At 39.0% G+C, this 18,698-nt stretch overlaps 2 protein-coding genes and 1 long non-coding RNA gene across 7 annotated transcripts; 2 read left to right on the top strand and 1 right to left on the bottom strand.

Moving 5' to 3' along the window:
• Positions 1-71: 71 nt before the first annotated feature.
• On the bottom strand, positions 72-1,511 carry LOC116048007. Its single transcript, XR_004104542.2, has 5 exons — positions 1,464-1,511; positions 1,200-1,314; positions 891-978; positions 357-545; positions 72-177 (listed from the first exon to the last, which is right to left on the bottom strand). It is a non-coding gene; the product is annotated as an uncharacterized LOC116048007 (long non-coding RNA).
• An 805-nt stretch (positions 1,512-2,316) lies between these two features.
• LOC116047970 lies at positions 2,317-4,665 on the top strand. The gene is made up of 10 exons (XM_031297029.2): positions 2,317-2,470; positions 2,636-2,941; positions 3,084-3,137; positions 3,259-3,294; positions 3,399-3,515; positions 3,642-3,666; positions 3,769-3,809; positions 3,898-3,948; positions 4,067-4,179; positions 4,339-4,665. Exons 1-10 carry the CDS (start codon positions 2,350-2,352, stop codon positions 4,468-4,470), a joined length of 996 nt encoding a protein of 331 aa, XP_031152889.1. The 5' UTR covers positions 2,317-2,349; the 3' UTR covers positions 4,471-4,665.
• An 18-nt stretch (positions 4,666-4,683) lies between these two features.
• On the top strand, positions 4,684-14,464 carry spa17 (sperm autoantigenic protein 17). 5 transcript variants are annotated; one of them, XM_036001388.1, is made up of 7 exons: positions 4,684-4,849; positions 5,133-5,328; positions 5,420-5,499; positions 5,597-5,640; positions 6,387-8,259; positions 11,922-12,123; positions 13,488-14,464. In XM_036001388.1, the coding sequence occupies exons 2-7, from the start codon at positions 5,175-5,177 to the stop codon at positions 13,541-13,543; spliced, it is 2,409 nt and encodes an 802-aa protein (XP_035857281.1). In that variant the 5' UTR covers positions 4,684-4,849; positions 5,133-5,174; the 3' UTR covers positions 13,544-14,464. The 5 variants fall into 5 exon arrangements, with proteins under 5 accessions (XP_035857281.1, XP_035857280.1, XP_035857282.1 ...); XM_036001387.1 differs by having other exon boundaries at positions 4,764-4,849; positions 5,114-5,328; XM_036001389.1 differs by having other exon boundaries at positions 4,769-4,849; positions 5,129-5,328.
• The last annotated feature ends 4,234 nt before the right edge of the window (positions 14,465-18,698 follow it).

An 18,698-nucleotide genomic window follows, 5' to 3' on the forward strand; every position in this document is an offset into this window, starting at 1 on the left:
GATGACACACTTATACATCAAAACACTGTATTAAGAGCAAATCAGATAATGCTAATTCATAACTGAACTACCTGCTGGACACTGCAGGCACTGGACAGTACACACAGTGGAATAGAAGCCCGGAGGACAGTCATTACACACAGTGTGATCTACGTTGGGCTCTTTGCCAGGCCCACACTATAAGCACATATAAGAGATGAATAAAAGAGAAAGGAGATAAAGCATATGACTTTGATTAATTCCAATTTTTAGGCACACTTCACCAACAATTTATAATGGCAAACTAGACGTTCTTCTCTCTTAGATAAAACACATTTTAAGACAAAGGTTTGGAAATGAAAGTCTGCTGTAGTTACCTTACTAGGAAATCCAGATGTGCAGACAGAATCTACAGGGCATGTCAGACACTGTAGGACCCCCTCTGGAGAATGCTGTCCTGGGGGGCATAAAGAGAGAGTCCCATTGGCTGGATCACATGAGAAACCCGCAGGACACAGGCTACAGTCCACTTTGTCCACTGCACTGATCAGACCTGGAAAACAAGGCTGTAAACATACAGAAATGAGTAAAGACAACAGTACGACATCCTGTCACACTGCATCAGGGACAATATTTGAGGTATGTAGGTATAAACGTACATGCTGAGGAGAAACATGTGAAGTAAAGCTTAAGTTAAAGTCCTTCTTAATGTTATTACTTCCACCTGTGCTTAGTTTTTTCCTGCTATGACAAGTCAAAATGTTTGATGAATGTATGAATTGGGTTCATTGCTAGAAAAACTATATATAGTAAGCATATAACATATGCAATATTTCTTTGGCTTTCAAAGAAGGGCATAAAGGAAAGGTTTGTTGTATGATGATAGGTTGTTATCCACAGCTGCCTCTTACCTTGCAGTCACTGATACTACTTTTCCCCGTGTAGAGGTTGAATGTTACTCCTGGACATCTATGAGGTGCAGATACATTGCCAGGACAACTATACAACAAATAAAACAAAATATAGTAATGTAGTATCTATATTACAGTTAAATGTCTTCAAACATTTCATTTTTTTAATCTTATTTCAAATGATAACATGTGATTAAAAGGAGCAAATAATGTATTTTTATATTAAGGTTGCATTGATGTATTTTCATAGTGTACTGTACACAGTAAAATTACACAGGTTAGTCATTTCAAAAATGGTTAATGACTTACAAATGACCAGAGGGACACTCCAAACAAAGCTGGTGGGAGAAGTATTTTCCCTCTGGACACTGAGCAATGTCTGTCTCTTCAAAGAGGGGGAGGTCTGCACTGCCTTCAGATGATTCTTACATACATAAATGAATATCAGTCATTAGTTAATATGTATGTTTGACCGTCTAGTCAATATGGTTTTGTTTCTTCTTAAATAAGCTACATTTTTAAATATACTGTCAAAAAACAACTATATAACTTGTAACAGTCAATTGCTCTTACCTGAGGCAAGTCCAGATTGTGTCAGCAGCAGAAAAATCCATGAAGCTGAAAAACAGAAAAGGTGCATTACTTTCCTTGAACACATTATCACTGAAGTCCACACTGGTTCTTCTTTATTGTGTGTATTTCCATTCAAGACGGTTTGGTCTGAGCCTACAGGACAGATTGTTTAAAGGCATGAAAGTGAGAGGCCCTCAGTCACTGAAAGTGATACAAGAGCATGAAATGTGAGTCCCATGTGATTGCTCTAGCTGATAATGGTGTGCGATGATGTTCTGTAACTGTACCTTCCACTTCCATAATGCATGAGTATGTGCTAAGGCTAACCTAGATATGGTCTCTGTGAGTGGATCACTTCAATTATTTATGTTACCTCTGTAATTCAATTAGAGGTTATAAAGAGAAGAAAATATGGGACAGATATGAAAATCGGATGGGTTTCTGGAATCAAATGAATCCACATGCTAACGTTGAAAGCTTTATCACAAAGACCCCTTTTGTGTTCAAAGTGTGAGGATTTCTAAATGAATTATTTAATGTTAGTGGAAAATTAATGTCAAGACACATCCTCTGTTTGAGCAGAGAGCGAGCTACAATGGTGCATCTGCAGATGCAAACCACATTGTGTTTGTTTTGTTTTCAAAATGTATGCTTTGCACTATTAAAACATGATTAAAACTTTGATTCAATATGTTATTGTGTAATTTGTGTATTTTCATGTTTGAGAATACATTTTGTTTTTACTTTGCAGGAAGTCAGGTGCAATACATGGAAAGTTATGAATTATTTTTTACACAGCTCTGAAACCTGTCGTATACCACTTCCTGTACCCTTACTAAAGGGTTGGAACATATGTGTGGGTATTTCAGCATTTTTCTGCAGGTGCATGCACCCACCAAACTACATGAGCACAAGATATTTGAGTGCATGTTTTGAGGCAGCAGTAATCAGAATAACAATGATGATCTCAGTCCACTTCACTTTGCTCTTTTTTTGGGTGACACAAGGTAAAGTATAGTCTATATACTCTATCATTGGACTAGACTTTAGCAATTAAGTGTGTTAAATATATGTGCATGTATTCCATAATTCATGCATCTATAAAAATGTGCTCTGTATTTAATGTAATATGTTTATTTCTGTAAAGTTAATATAATGTCCTCTTTTTGCAGATTTTGTGAGCTGTATTAATATGAAGATGCCCGTTGATTCCGTGGCTGTAGCGTTAGGCGACTCTCTAACATTGAACTGCACCTACAATTGCACCAATGGATTTGTTCGTGGCTGTTGGAGTAAATCATCCGACAACTCTGGCTGTCACGGGACATTAATCAAAGGCAGCTTGTGCACGATGTCCTTTCATCTATCAAATGTGTCCAGTGAAGATCTCAAGAAGAACTACACTTGCTACACACAAGATACAGGGGACCCTCAACTACAAACGAAAACAGAGCGCATTGTTTTACTGCAACGTAAAGGTTATTGTATGAAACTCAATATAAGCTATAGCTTGTCTTTGGCAATTCTTTAAGAAAGCAACAAGTAAACACATGTTACAAAGCCCGAACTAGATTTAATTTCGTGTTTTTTAATGTTTTTTTTGTGTGCCATTTTTTTCAGCTCAAACAAGTGCCCCAAACTGGACAACTACCCCAAAGAGTAAAACAAAAAATGGTGAGGACCTTGAATGTTATTTTTTTAATTAAAATGTCTGATATTAAGATATTTTACAATTGTAACATTGCATTATGTTTATAGATTTATTTATATATACACTATATTCTACATTTCTCAGCATCTCTTCCTGCTCAGCCAAAAGATTCAAGTGGGGGTGAGATGCAGTATATAATATTAAGTTTATGAAGGTAGATAATGATATCCATAGTAATAATAACAATACAATCCAAGTTAATGTTGTTGTTTCCATGTTAACAGGAGAATTTACTGGAATTAAGGTTTTAGCAACAGTTACCGTTGCTGTGGCCACGGTGCTTGCAGCATTGGCCGTTTACCTATGTCTGAACCGGAACAGACAGAGTCGGAATGATAAAGGTGATCACAAAATATTACACTATAAACCTACATTGGCTGTAAAAAAAAAAGTAAGACTTTTCTGAATAAGAAAATGCACACAACTTCATCTCTATAAAATTGTGTTAATATTGTCATACATTCCAGGGGAGCCTGTTGTGTCAAGGTCAGGGTGAGTACAATTTAAGAATGACTATTTGGGTAAATCTGTGTTTAATTACCTTCAAAAATATATGATTTTGCTAAATTCTTTATTTATATGCGCTTGTTTCAGGTCACCACTACCTCCCCACGCTGTCCCCTCACCAGTGAAGGGTAAAGAGTTTAAAATATTAAAAAAATCAAATGCAAAAATATAGTCTACAAATGCAGTCCTGCCATTCATACCCGTCATATTCCCCAGGGTCACTGTCAACACAAAGTGAAAGAGTGACTTTGAGGATTCCTACACCAGGTGAGATTATCTCTGGATCAGCAGTACCACCACACTTGTTTTCTAAGTGATCCAGCATCACTGTCTGCAATAAAAAGACTGACAATAACTGATATATTGAATATTTTCTTTGGCCCAGATACTGAGAGTGACACTGAGGTTCCATATGCTGACATAATGATCACTGTCCGAGGCGTCAGTACACCAGAGCTCACTCAGGTTGGCTACTTGACTCCTGGAGATCAAAAAGAGGTGAGGGCTGGACTTCAGAGTCAATATGTTACGTTCTGGGAACCAAAAATTGTTACCTGGGACAGAGCCTAACTAGGGGAGGCCCCCCCAAAAGTCTTGCGACATTCATTATTCTCAACATGCTAAAGTTATATGAATTTTTCTCTGCTTCTCCTCCAGTGGTGGGGAGATGAATCAAGGTCTCACCTGCAGGCCTCACGTTCAGCTGACAGACTGCATGTCCCCCAGCCCAGAGAGGTCAGCCGCAAGATGAGCACCAACTCTGAGTATGCAGTCATCACATATGCCTGACTGGGCTCGTTGCTGCTGGAAAAGGAGAGGGAGAAGAAAAACACGTCTGTTTTTAGTTTTACATGCTACATTTTATCTGTATTTTTAATTTCAGTAATGCTTTTTTATATGTAACGTTAGCCTTTTTGTTGTGACGTTTTCTATGTTTGTAATGGACCCGCATTTTTTATCCAATAAAGCCATTCTTTTCTGTGAGTTTCATGACATTTGAGCCTCGTCAGTGTCCGTAGTTAATGTTACAACCGTTGCCTAGAAACAGTTATCAACAAAACACAGTAACGTTCTTTTACTGTCTATGGTAACGTTAGCTAACTAATGTTAGCTACCTAAAACATTCATAAGTAACGTTAAGGTGGATACGAAGTGCGAGTCATTTCAGGTAACAGGTCTAACTAATTACTAATGTTTTGACATGTTCTAAATCTTACTAAATATATGTTTTAGCAATTTAGGTGGTGTGTGACGACATACCTAGCTAACGTTACTCTATTTAACTAGCTAACGTTATAAGTTATAACTAACGTCACAAACGCTTATAGCTTATATTCTGTGGAAAGTTTCCAGTGTTACCTAGTTTCTCTCCTCTTCTACGCTACACATCAGGAAGAAAGTAAATTACTGAGAAACCCTTCAACTTCTCCAGGTCGGTTATCCCTAGCTGTCTGTCACAGAAGTTCCGTCTCAGTGTATCCAACAACAACAAAATGTCAGTACCTTTTTCCAACACTCACCTCCGGGTCCCGCGAGGATTTGGTACCATCCTGGAGGGGCTGGCCAGAGAAGTCCTGCGAGACCAGCCTGAAGATATCCCTAAATATGCTGCACAGTACTTCGATGCTCTTCTCAAACAAAGAGAAGGTAACTGCATATTACAATATAACATGTGGTAAAAATGAGGCCAATGCCATTTAACTGCTATCAAATAATTGATTGTTGTTCTTTCTTGTAGATAGTGGCATGGACCCTGCTGACTGGGCTGCTAAACTGGAAGATAGATTCTATAACAACCATGCATTCAAGGATACTGGGGTACTAAATCAAAGTCACACCTCTCATCACACCTATAAATCTTTCTTCTGTTTGTCACTATGTTTATTTACCATCACACCTTCTTTTCCCTCTACAGCCTTGTCCTGAAAAAGAGCCTGCAACAGAGGTGACCATTTCCAAGTGAGTCTCATCTTATTGTGCTATCAACAGCCAGGAAGATCAGCAGGAGAGGGAGAGGATGGGCATGAGGGAAAGAATAGTAACAAGTGACAAGTGAAGAAGTAATGAGAATTAAAATAAGAGAAGAAGTAATGAGAATTAAAATAAAATATATTTTTCATGTTTAATACTTCAAGGTGTACATCAGGAGTTGCTGTGTGAGGTGTAGACATGGTTGTTGTTGTTGTTGTTTGTTTGTTTGTCCTGATTAGGAAAATGAGGAAATAGAATTTGGAAGAAAAAATGTGCGCAATCTTAAAGGGACAGTTCACCCTAAAATCAAAAATACATATTGTTCCTCTAAATGTAGCGCTATTTATCAAACTAGATTGTTGTGGTGTGAGTTGCCCAGTGTTGGAGATATCAGCACTAGTCTACAGTCTCTCAGCCTGCAATGGGGTTGGGACAATGCATTGTCCAAACCTCATGAAAGGTGTCATTTTTAAATGCTTGAAATGAATCATGCATATGTGAAGGTCACCTCGGTATTGAAAGCACTTTCAGGTTAGCAGTGTCAAGTGTGAGAAGAAAGGGCAGGACTAAAGGACAAGAGGCCAACAGCTGCAGGACGACAGTAACAGTAGCATTATGACTTTGTATTGTTTTCAAGAAGCATCTCTTAAATCACCAGTATCACTTAAATTCTCTTCCAGTCATATTGAACATTCATCACCTTAAGTCTTTCATTTTGATTGGTACTTTTTTAGAGAAAAATCATATGAGTCTCAACCTGAAGATGAATCCAGTCATTCAGCAGAACCTTCAAATGTTTCCACCACACAACCTAATGTCTCTGAAGAGGTTGATTTAACTGAAAACACAGATGAAGAAGAAGAAGAAGATGATGATGATGATGATGGAGAAGATGAAGAAGAAGAAGAAAAACATGAAATAACAGAGAAAGGTGTTATTTCAGTGGGAAAGGGACATTCAGAAGACAAATCAGTCAACTTGATCCCAGCTGCAGATGTACAGCCAGATGAGCTGAGTGGGACAGAGGAGGAGAAAGACCCAACAATAACGACATGTGATCAAGTTGATAGGGCAGCTAATAGAATGGATAGCAGCTCTGCTCCAGACCAAGATATATCTCAGTCTGAGCTAGAGCCCACTGACTTGTTATCATTCAGAGGGATTTCAAATTTAGATGTGTGTGCTCAGGAGTTAGGAATGGCAGAAGATGAGGGAGGTGATGAACAGGAGATTGTAGTTGTCAATGAGGAGATTGTAGTCTCAGAAGAAGAGGAAAATGCTGACGTTGAAGAACCTGTGGAGGTCTTTCCATATTCTGATGTTAATGTGTGTGCTACAGAGCTCAGAGGAACAGAAAGAACAATGGAAGGAGCCACTGCTGAAGATGATACACATGTCATTGATGAGGACAGCTCAAAACCCCAACCTGAGGAAACTTTTGCACAATCATTGTCTCAATCTGAAACCCGTGAGGGCAATCAACAAGAAGCAGAAGATCAGATAGAAAAAACAAAGGAGGAGGAAGGACCAGAGACTGAGCCTTCTTCTGGGGGAATACATGAAAGTTTAGCTCCTGTAGAGGGTGATTTAGACAGTAATGTTATAGCAAAGGAGGATTCATTGGTTGAGATTAGCTTTGAAGATGTTCCAGATGTTCAGCAGATTCAAGAGGTTGAGGAGAAACAGCTAGAGGAAGAGGGCTCAGTAGAGGTCTTACAGGCTAAGGTATTAGAAACACAACAGGAGGAAGAGTGGAAAGAGACTACTGCATTGGCAACAGACCAAAACATATCTAGCACACTAGACCATGATGAACCTGAAATGATTGGAGTTGAAAAGGAAGTTAACTCTGAAGGGGGGGAAATGAAAAGTCAGCACGAAGCATCTGATATAATGACGGAGATGGTGGACACAAATGATTCTAATTTAAATGATAGTGATGATGATGAGAAGCACGAAGGTGTTAAAACCATCAGCTCAGCATCACATCAGCCCACCGACGAGACAGACGAAGAGAACCCAGAGGATGAAACGGATCACGAAAATGAAGATAATGAGAAGATAAGTGACGGCGAATTTCACCAAAATGAGGATTCTGAAAAAGAGGAAAAATCAAACAACCCTAACTTCAAAGAAGATGAGACAACAGACACGGTTGGAGGAGACAAAGAGGACGTACATACAGAAGGATATAGTATGGTGGAGGATCAAGAAATTGATGATGGTGGCGTGGAAAATCCCTCATCACAAGTGAGCCAGTCAAATATATCAACTGCTGCAATGGAGATGGAGAGTGAAACTTTAGAGACAAGTGCACAACATCTACCAAAGGAGAACGAGGCGAGTCAGAGAACACCTGTAGAGTCACAGCCAGAGGATACAGTGATAGAAAAAGAGGTCACATCAAAGGAGAGATGTTTAGAAGCAGAGGAACGTGTAGAAGAAGGAAAGGTTGAAATACAAGAGAAGAGTGATGCAGTGTGTGAAGAGGGACGCATCAGCCCCGCTCAAAGTGTAGGTCGGCCGGCTGCAGACCACCAAGGAGAGGAGAGGCCACTTGGGTCTGGAAAGGACTCCACAGAGCCTGAAGGCAAGAGTGGTGACAAGGTAAAATGTGATGCTTCTTCTCAATATAGAATATAATAATCCAATATATGCATCAGTAATGCCTCATATTTCATATAATTGTACAATTTTATACAACTTAACATCATAGATGAACATTTTTGCAATGAGAAAATAGCCCTGATAGTTTAACATTCATGGCCATAACTTGTATGATTTAAATATAATATAGACTGTTGCAACTCACCACATCTCCTCCACATGTGTCAGCAGGCTGAGAATAAATCTTACAGTTTCAGACAGAGGTGTCTTTAGCTACAGCCTGCTCTGCTCCCATTCCTGTCTCAGGTAGCCTATATAAATATACCCTTCAAGGACGAGTCTGAACAACAGTGCCCCTCTTTTTTTCCGTGGACCCTCTAGGGATAGGTGATTGAAAATAGTTTATTTTCTGGATGGCGGTTGCTCCGATAAACTTTAAATGTCATCGAGAAGTTCACAATCAAAATCATCTTAACTGAAATGTGCAGAAATGGTAGTTTCAGTCTCAAAGTTCACCATAATCTGTGTCTTTGTTCATAGGGGCGTGTTCCAGATGCTGTGTGAGGCCTTTGCTCTGCCGCATGTTCATAAAACTGTAATACTGCTTCCAGTTCCAATCTCCTCATGGGAGCCACCACAGCGTCATCCTATAAGACCGACTGGACAATTTGTCTTGTGAATTAAGGCCTTTAACATTTTTACTGCTGTCACAGTTAGCCCTGTCGGATTTGTCTGGACCAACAGGGCTCCAAACACACACGGAGGGGAGTGTAGGAAGGGGTACTAAGTGTGTTTCCATGGTAACCCCTTACCATCCTGCTCCCTCTTAGTGCCGTCATGGAATTAATAGGAGATGGTGATGCTGATAGTTGCTAGGCACCATCTCTATCAGCAATCTACCTTAATAGCAGTTTTTAACTGACTGATTAAACAGTAAAACAGCACTTTTGCTTTGTGTATTTTTACGTACAAAACATACAGTGGCAGAAGTGGTTTCAGCTGAAAAAAAGCTACCACAAAACAGTACAATATATATATATATATATATATATATATATATATATATATATATACAATATATAGGCCATCTATTCTAACAGTGACCTAGCTGCTGTATCTTAGATGCTTTGTCTATTCTTTTTATTTTAATTTCTATGTCTTTAATTCACTGTTTACTAGTGCCTGCAATTATGTTCCTATTCCCTTATCCTTGTTGGAGAATAAATACTATTAGATACATTAATGATTAGGCTAATATGAGCAGACTAACTACCATGATTGATTACAGTAAACTGAATTACACAGTGGTGATTGTTCCTTCAGATTAACAGTGAATTGATTGATAAAGCAAGTCAGCATTGTGAAATTAAGCGTGAGGATAACTTAACATAGAGACTGTTAATGTCAGATATATAACTCAGATAAATGGATGTTTTCTGTTTCCCTCTCCGTCTTGTCTCTGAGGCTGGCAAAGGAGTGTGGGCGGCCATACCAGCTGGGATCAGAGGGATGGAGAGGGTTGTTAGCTCACTCTGCCTCTAATAAATGTATAACACCTCTGAGTGTAAAACAGTCCAAGATGCTTACACTGTTTTATTTTCATGCTATTAGTAGAATTTAAAGTCAGAATTTATTGTTTATGACCATCTGGCTTTTTACACAGTATTTCTAAGTTGGTCATCTGTTTTTATTTGTGGAGTTTAGTGTTGTAACACTGCAACTTGTGAATTTTTATGATGCTCAGTGCATGTGATAGTCACTCTGTGGTTTCCTAATTTATATCCAGACTGTATAGTTCATCATTTGCACGTGTTTCAAAACGGTCAAACTTGAAATCACTGAAATAATCTACATATTTAGCATGTTTCAGTTACTTTTCTGAAGTCTTTAGGCTATACTCGGTGAATGTTAATGTGAACACAGTAGGTCAGCAGCCTTAATGGGACTGAAAAGATGGAATGCCTGCTGCCATGTTTGTAGGAGGTCTCTCTTTCCCTCCCTCCCTCCCTCTTATTCTCTTCCTCTCACTCTGACTTTATGTCTCTCTCTCACTCTGTGCGTGAGCGTGTGTTTCTGAACATACAGTGATTGTTAGTAAGAGCCAGTGAGGCATCTGTATTGTACCGGAGACACATTTAAAGAGAGCTTTGCTTGGTCCACATAGAAATCGAGGCATTCAAGTCAGACTAGTTCAGCTCACCTGAAGACTGAAGTCGTCTCTGAGAGTAAGAAATGGACTGTCACAATGTAAGTAGAAGCTTCAGATTAACTTTTTTTTAATAAATTAATTTTATTTTTATTTTTAACCACTCGTCAGTTTGGTTAATTGGGTAATACAGTTTGTTAGTTACTTATGGTATTTACTAGTGTTTGTTTTCCCTGGAATTGCATACTGCCATGTGTGTTTTTTTCCCCTTTTACTGGAGTAAAATATATTATGTTAGTGTGATTCACACATGGTACATTCTTCACAAAAAAGGACCACATAAAGTCGTATGTTGCACAGTTTTCAAGCTATTTATATTATAAGTGGATAATATTAGAGATTTGCATCAGAATATTTCAAATCAATTTGTGTCAGCACAAGTCTAAAGACCCTGAGGCAATAAAAACAACAAGAGCTGAGAAGGTGTGTAGCCAGCCAATTTCAGTGCAGCACTCGTGTATCTCTGCTGCAAAAAAAACTGGATTCTGGCTGCACAGTGAGCAGTCAGACAGAGAGGCTAATGAATGCTGGCGGAACAGGTGGGTGGTCACACTCCTACACTGGAGGGGTTTCACTGGAGACATGATGCACTGCTTCACCAAGGCAGTGGGATGACAGTGGGCTCGTTCTGTGGGTTGCCTTTGTATGAAATGTCAATCTGTTTCTATAAGCAAAGCACGGGGTGTAGCTGATATGTGTTTGCCACAGAATTTGAATTGGTGTTTACATAACTTGTCGACAGCCTTGGCACTTTTCTCCTGACACTTTATGACAAGCCAGAATTTCTCTTCCGCACACCCCCATGTTTCCTTTGGGACAGTGGATGCTGTACTTTCAGTCACTAAATGAGCTGCTGGTGTTGACTACAATAGCATTTTCACTGAATCGTCCTTTTTCGGCCCAGGTTGCAGAGAAAGAAGTTATTTTGTGCACATTTTTACCCCAACTTTGTTTCTTATCCAAATAAAAAGCAGATTGGTTTATTTTGTGTAATGAATGATGATCAATGATCTTATAATCATTGACTGTTGCTCAGTTTGGGAATCCACATGTCATCTAAACATGCAGTTTTATGGCTTTTTTTAAAAAACAGTTTCCATGGTAAAAAGAGAAGAAACACAGCAGACAATGATGATTCATTACAAAATAGGCTGACTCAGACATCAGTGAATTATATGACAAGAGGAGAAGGGGAGAGAAAAAAGGAGGCAATGTGGGTTAGTGACCTCCTGAGAGCCCCGTTGAAGTCATGTAATAAGGGTGAGCCACTCTGCAACAAGCGCACATTCCTCTCCGTCTAATAGGTAGTGTTGTGGCGTATACAATTAACAAAATATGGTATCGCAATCTGTTGAGGGTTAGATTCTTCCACCCATGTTCCAGGGGGAAAAAAACATCCTCATATGACCATGTAATATGCTACCCTTCTGTGATAGACTTCTGGTCCTCTCTGCAGGAGGAGTGCAGCCGGCCCCAGGAGGAGGAGGACATCATGGACATCCCCCTGGATGACCCCGAGGCCAACAGGGCTGCTGCCAAAATCCAGGCTGGCTTCCGTGGACACATGACCCGTAAGAAGATGAAGCCAGAGGACAAAGCAGAAGGGGAGGAGGTGAGCAGCACTGGGGATGTGCTCAACGGCAGCGAGGGGGGCACAGGTCAGTGGTGTAGAACCATGCGATAAGGTCACATAATGCCGTCAAAGAGGGCATTATGGCTGGTGACTGTAAGGATGGTAACAGAGTCTCCCATCAGGAGCTGTAACCACAGTAGGTGACGGAAGGTAAGCGATGGAGAGCTTAAGTTGCTTACCGTAAACAGACCTAGTTAGAACAATTCAAGGTTCTATATAAATAAAATAACTTTTATTTAGCTATTATTATAGCATGTTCTGCATGGTGTTGGTTGAGCATAAGATTTCTTCAGGTGTCCCATAATAAGACGTTCAAGGGAAAATGTCACACTGATTTAACATTATACACACTAGGACCATTTAAAAGCTATACGTAATTAAATACACCTATTAGAGGCCCTTATGGGTTTTCCCAAGTGTCATTACTGCAATACATAACTGAGTGACTCATTTAATTACCCCATACTGTCTCCGGCAGCAGATGATGGAATCGCTCAATTAATTACTCTGTTAAAGGGGTTATAAATGAATCTCTTGATAGATGTGCTGTTAAATCGCTAGAGAGATTGAAAATGTCAAGTTACATTCTCACAATGGTAAACATGTTTTTCTAGTTTGTATTTTATACTGTGTTTTCTGTATTCTTGAACTGTGGACGAGGAAATGGTTTCAGAATTCAGTTTTTAGTTTCAAGCAAACACTTCGATTAGATTGTATGCTTTATTTATTTTTTATCTCTGAAAAGGACAAAAGAAAACAAAGTCATTGTAGTATAAAATTGTTCTAAGAAGTAAGACAAAGCTTTAGATTCCCAGCCCTCAAAATTTCACCTTTTCCTATAAGACAAAGCAGCATTTTCTTTGGGGATGTGGCTGAAACAAGGGATGCTCTTCAGTGATTCTCCTTAACCCAGTTGCGGGCTCCCTTGCATCCTTATGTAGGATATGTATTTATAGCTCCAGGTGCATTAGGTACAGTATATGCTTCAGAGGGCCAAGCAGAATTAATGGACCTGTCGGACTGGAACCATGCATTCCCTCCCATTGGGGGAGACCCCCTTTTCACCATAAAATTGGGTTTTTGAGCTTATCTGTCATGTAAGTCACGTTCTCAGCATTACAAAATGCGTCAAAACTTAGAAATTAATTCTACAAACAGATATTTGCATGATGGAAAGTTCCACCTCCTTTGAAAATTAATTCTCCTTAAGCAGCAACTCGATATCAAATTTTCTTCAAGTGTGTGTTTTATAATAGATCCACCAACAAGTATCCGTACAGTTTGTGACTATGCATTAGAGCCTTTAACCTTGACGATAAGAGCGTAAACAGAAACAGTTTTTTTTCCAGGCTCTGTATTTAACTACGCCTTGCCTGTTTCTGTTTTTAGAGACAGGAGGATCGGGGGCAGTAGAGAGTGACGACACATCTGTGCCAGAGCAGTGACGCCTCTGTCCTGACCTGGATGAAGAGAAAGAGGGGAAGCAAGGTAGCGAGAGATGGCTGATATAAGCTGGCTGGGCTGGCTTTCAGGCACACCTTTTTACCCCAGGAGTCTTTTTTTTCTTCTTCAACACAAATTAGCAGTAGAGAATGAACCGACAGTTTTGAGGGTGTGTTATGTGAATTTTTGTGAACTTTAACACTCCTTTTCTGCTTCTTCAGCAGTCTCATCAGTTCGGATGTCTTTGACCCAGAATTTGCAACTCACTGCATGTACTTGTGAAACTTCTGGTAGTGTGCTAGTTTTAGATGATGATCTGTGAATGTGATAAATGAATGTTCTCTAAATGCTAAACAGGGCTTATTGTTGGATGGATCAGTTCATACCATCTGTGTATAAACCTTGTAAGCATCCGCTTTAGACTTTGCGTATTTAGTGGCTAAAATTATTTATTTTGCATTGTTAATGATGTGCTTGTATCTTGACTTTTATTTACCTATTTGACTTGCTTACAAAAATTATTAAAACATCAGAGAGGAGAAGTAGCTATGTATGTTCTATTTATTCTAAGTTACTTAATTCAGATTGCACCTCAATTTTCTTTTTGATCACATGATAAGTACATTCTCTTTTCACCTATTCAAGCATTTTCTATAAATCTGATCTTCCAGAACAGTAAGCATGCAGTGATTACACTTTTTTTTTCTGCAGATGCATTTGGTACAGCTTTCCTTTGAGACATTACTTCAATATGCTCTGTTGTTGTGTTGGTGGATTTGACTTGTTTGACGTGTGTTAAATCAGGTGAGTGAAATGTATTATCATAGTTTGCAGAGTCGTCATGCTAACTAAATGAATAGCACCTAGCTGAACTTTGCTGTAGAGTCATGTCATTACACTAATAAATCCACCTTAAATACACAGTGAAATGTCTGTTTTAAACTTAATTCAATCAGGTTAAGTAAGGTTTGTTTCAAAGAAACCTTTATTGTCGTCTGTCACTTCCATTTCTATTCCTCAATGGTAAAGTTGAGGTTTTTGTACAACATTACAGCAGCCAAAGCTGCCCTTTTTTCTTTTGTCACTGCAACATAAGCAAGGCTGCTAATTAGAAAGAGCAGTTTCCATGAAGCTGTTTTGTCTCCCGTGTGGCTCTCTTGCACGAGGAATCTCATGAATAATTCATTACATAAAACTATGTGCATTTCTCATTTTACAACTGCCAATTACACTAGACAAATTAGTTGGGGTTTTACTCATACTAATAGCTATTAGATAGGGCTGTTTAAATAATTAGATTGTACGCAAAGCCTGGATGCATTACATTTATAAAAAGTTTTCATCCTATCAACAGCATTGTTATGAACAGCTACACCACTGAGTGATGTGTGCACCTGTTGGATATTTGGCAATGCTTTTTTATCTATCTATCTTTATTGCAATAAGGCTGTTTGAATCACAAAAGACACAACACAATTTGTGCTTCGTCTTATTTCGCTTCATGAGAAACAGGCTAGAGCATCTTCAGTCTCCCAGTGCTCCCACTCAGCCCACCTACACACATCTGAGCCATACAGCACTCTGCACAAACTCAAACTGCACATGCATTCTCACACAGGAAAAACACAACCCATAGATTAGTATGCAGATCCTACTCAAGTCACTCATTCTCTCTCGCACACACACATACACAGGCGTTGTTGATTGTGTCACCAGCTGTAGAGATAGGATAACCAACATGAGTCTTGCTCTCAGTGGTTTTTGGAAACACAGAGTGCAAACCACTTCCTTCTCAGGCTGACATTCCTCCTCTGCCACGCTCTCATAAACATCCTCTATGGGTTTTATATGGACCGATTCTCTCTTTTCTCCTACTCAGTCCCAGAGGTGCCATGGCCACGTTCTCCTGTCTCTTTAATGACTGTGGGTGAACAATCAATATTCTGCACACCTCCAAACATAGCACAACACCCACTTTGTGTTGTAGATTGAATTCTGAGAGTGAGGAAAAAGACAGGTTTCCACAAACAAACAAAAACAGCCTGAAAATCATGTTGGTTAGGGTCTTAATAGATCCTTATGTGAGTCATGTGAGCGGGTGCGAGTTTGTGAAGCGCAGCCTTAAACTTGCCACGGTGAAGCAGAAATTGATAGCATTGTCTCTTTAAAGCTGAACATGGACTATTTTAGGAGTAGAGCATGTGCAAGATCGGCTTGCTTGGTTTGTGCTGTTTCTCAGACAGCTTGTCAGAGAGAAAAGATCTTTCTGGTCTCCTGGGTGATAATTAGATATGAATAAGCCAAAAGAAAACAGCAGGGGGCGCAATTATCTGCTTTCCAGTGGTTGTGCCACTGGCCACTGGCATCACCATCTTAGGAGATACAGTATCTTCAATACCAAGTAGGTTACACAGTTTAGCAGTAATGAGAGGACTTAAATGCCACAGCTGTGTGTAACACCTGATAGATCACCATCAGTTACACTGTAAGATAAAGGAATCACAGTCAAAAGATGTGATATCGGCATCATGGTGTATCACATTGTAAAGATACATTTTGTCAAATGTGTATATCTGAGTCACATGGGATGACATCAGCCTTGTTGTGGATCAAACGTGATAATGGTTTCTGTCATAACATAAGCACCCAAACTGACTTAGACACACAGGCCCCAGCTGTGCTCCTCTCTCTTCCTGTATTGAGTGGAAAGAGTCCCCATTGATTCACAGTGTGTCAGAAGATGAGAGGAAGAGGGAGGTTCTGCTTTTATCGAGGGCAGAGGTGGAGGGGAGAGGTTCGGCTTTGATGGGCCACTACACAGGAGTCTGGACTCTGGGGGAGTGGTGGTGAACAGCAGCTGCTCCCACATTCCTGGAGTTTTCTATTAACCATGATTCCTCCTCCGCATAAAAACTCCCTTTGTCGTCAAACAAAATGCTAAAAAAAAAAACCAAAAAAAACAAAGACTGCTTTCCTAAAGTGGGAGAGATTACTTTTGCAATTGACTCATTAATGCATACAAACAATTTCCAGAAAACAGTGGAACACAGATCAAATGACTGAGGTAACACATAGGGGCCCATACTGTCTCATGTAATAAAATCTGACAGTCCTGTTCACAAGAAATTAGAACTAGAGGTAACACTCTATAATAGCCATCATTAATATAACCATCATTAATAAATAGTAAGGTGATAGTTAATTAAACTTTGCTTAATAATTATTTTATTGTTAATAAACCAATCAATGAAATTATGATTTATATTGTTTACTAATTATTAGTAATGTTATAATTTATGTTATTTTATCATTAGTTTAGTGAAATATTAAATAATTAGTTTATACCGATAATTTCTATTGTCACTTGTTCAATTTCAATTCAATTTTATTTTATTTATAGTATCAAATCATAACAAGAGTTATCTCGAGACACTTTACAGATAGAGTAGGCCTAGACCACACTCTATATTTTATAAAGTCCCAACAATTCTAGTAATTCCCCCAAGAGCAAGCATTTAGTGCGACAGTGGCGAGGAAAAACTCCCTTTTAGGAAGAAACCTGGGACAGACCCAGGCTCTTGGTAGGCGGTGTCTGACGGTGCAGGTTGGGGGTGTGATGAATAGTGGCAATAACAGTCACAATAAAAGATAATGGAACAGTGACTAGAAATAGTAGTCGTAGTAGTTCATGTCATAGCAGGGCACTGCAGGGCACTGCAGGGCGTTACAGTATGTAGCGTGGCACAGCAGGGCATGGCTGGACGTAGCAGGTTCAGCAGGGCACCGCAGAGCGTAGCAGGGTGTAGTGAAGCAGGATCAGGATATGCTGGTCTGTCTGAGGTTTCTTCCTAAAAGGGAGTTTTTCCTCGCCACTGTCGCATTAGCCACTGCTAATGCTTGCTCTTGGGGGAATTACTGGAATTGTTGGGTCTTTGTAAATTATAGAGTGTGGTCTAGACCTACTCTATCTGTAAAGTGTCTCGAGATAACTCTTGTTATGATTTGATATTATAAATAAAAGTGAATTGAATTGAATTGAATTGAATTGAAATTGAATTGAAAAAGAAAATAAGGACTCCGGCGAGTAAACTCCCCAGAGCTAGGTTAGTAACAAGCATTTCTGGATCTCCTCACTCCCTAACTATAAGCTTTATCAAAGAGGAGGGTTTTCAGTTTATTCTTAAATGTGGTGACGGGGTCTGCCCCCCCGAACCCAGACTGGGAGCTGGTTCCACAGGAGAGGAGCCTGGTAGCTGAAGGCTCTGGCTCCCATCCTACTTTTAGAGACTCGTTAATAATTGTTTTCAAAACTACATCTATAAACATTATTTGGATGCTATTATAAAGTTGCAACTAATGCTTAGCATGATCAGTTAATGATTAAAAAATTGTTTACAAAGCATTAAGTATAATTAATTTGGCCCCATTAAATCTTTTTGGCTATAAAAAAGATGGTTATTTGATTATTAGTGCACTAATAATAGCTGTCTAAATAATGTATATAGATGCTTTACAAAGTATTTATTTTTAACAAGGTAATATAATCATCAGTTGTAACTGTATAAAGACCATCCTGATAATGTTTATAGACAGTTTGCACATGATTTCTTAAAGGTTTGCAAATCATTTGGTAATCATTAACGCATACATAATATAATATATGAATAAACTGGTAAAATAACACAAATTATAGCACTGCTAATAATTAATACAAGTTTTTAATTATCATTCCATTGTTTGTTAACAGTAAAATAACCATAAGCATAGGTTTAATTAACTATCACTTTACCATTTATTAGTGATGGTTATTAAAAGTGTTTCCGAGCTGGATGGTAGATTGGACGTCAGAAGAGAGAGCAATACAAATACAATAGTTAATTCAATCTACTGTATTTTGACTTTTTGTAGACATTGTTTTAATTGTCAGACTTCCCTTCTTGAAGAGAGCCTGATGTTTTCCTTTTGTTTCACATACACCTTTTGACCCTTTTTTGTTTTACACAGGCGTGTTGGACATTTAAATAACAGGAAACAAAGAGAGCAAGAGTGTAGCAAAACAGCCACAACTTTAATGTAAAATCATGGCCAACACTGTTGATAAACTGCCATGGATGTAAACTGCCAAAGATGCATCAGTTCACTGCCGTATTGTAGCTT

The sequence above is a fragment of the Sander lucioperca genome, chromosome 5 (assembly GCF_008315115.2).
Source record: "Sander lucioperca isolate FBNREF2018 chromosome 5, SLUC_FBN_1.2, whole genome shotgun sequence".
Lineage (NCBI taxonomy): Eukaryota > Metazoa > Chordata > Actinopteri > Perciformes > Percidae > Sander > Sander lucioperca.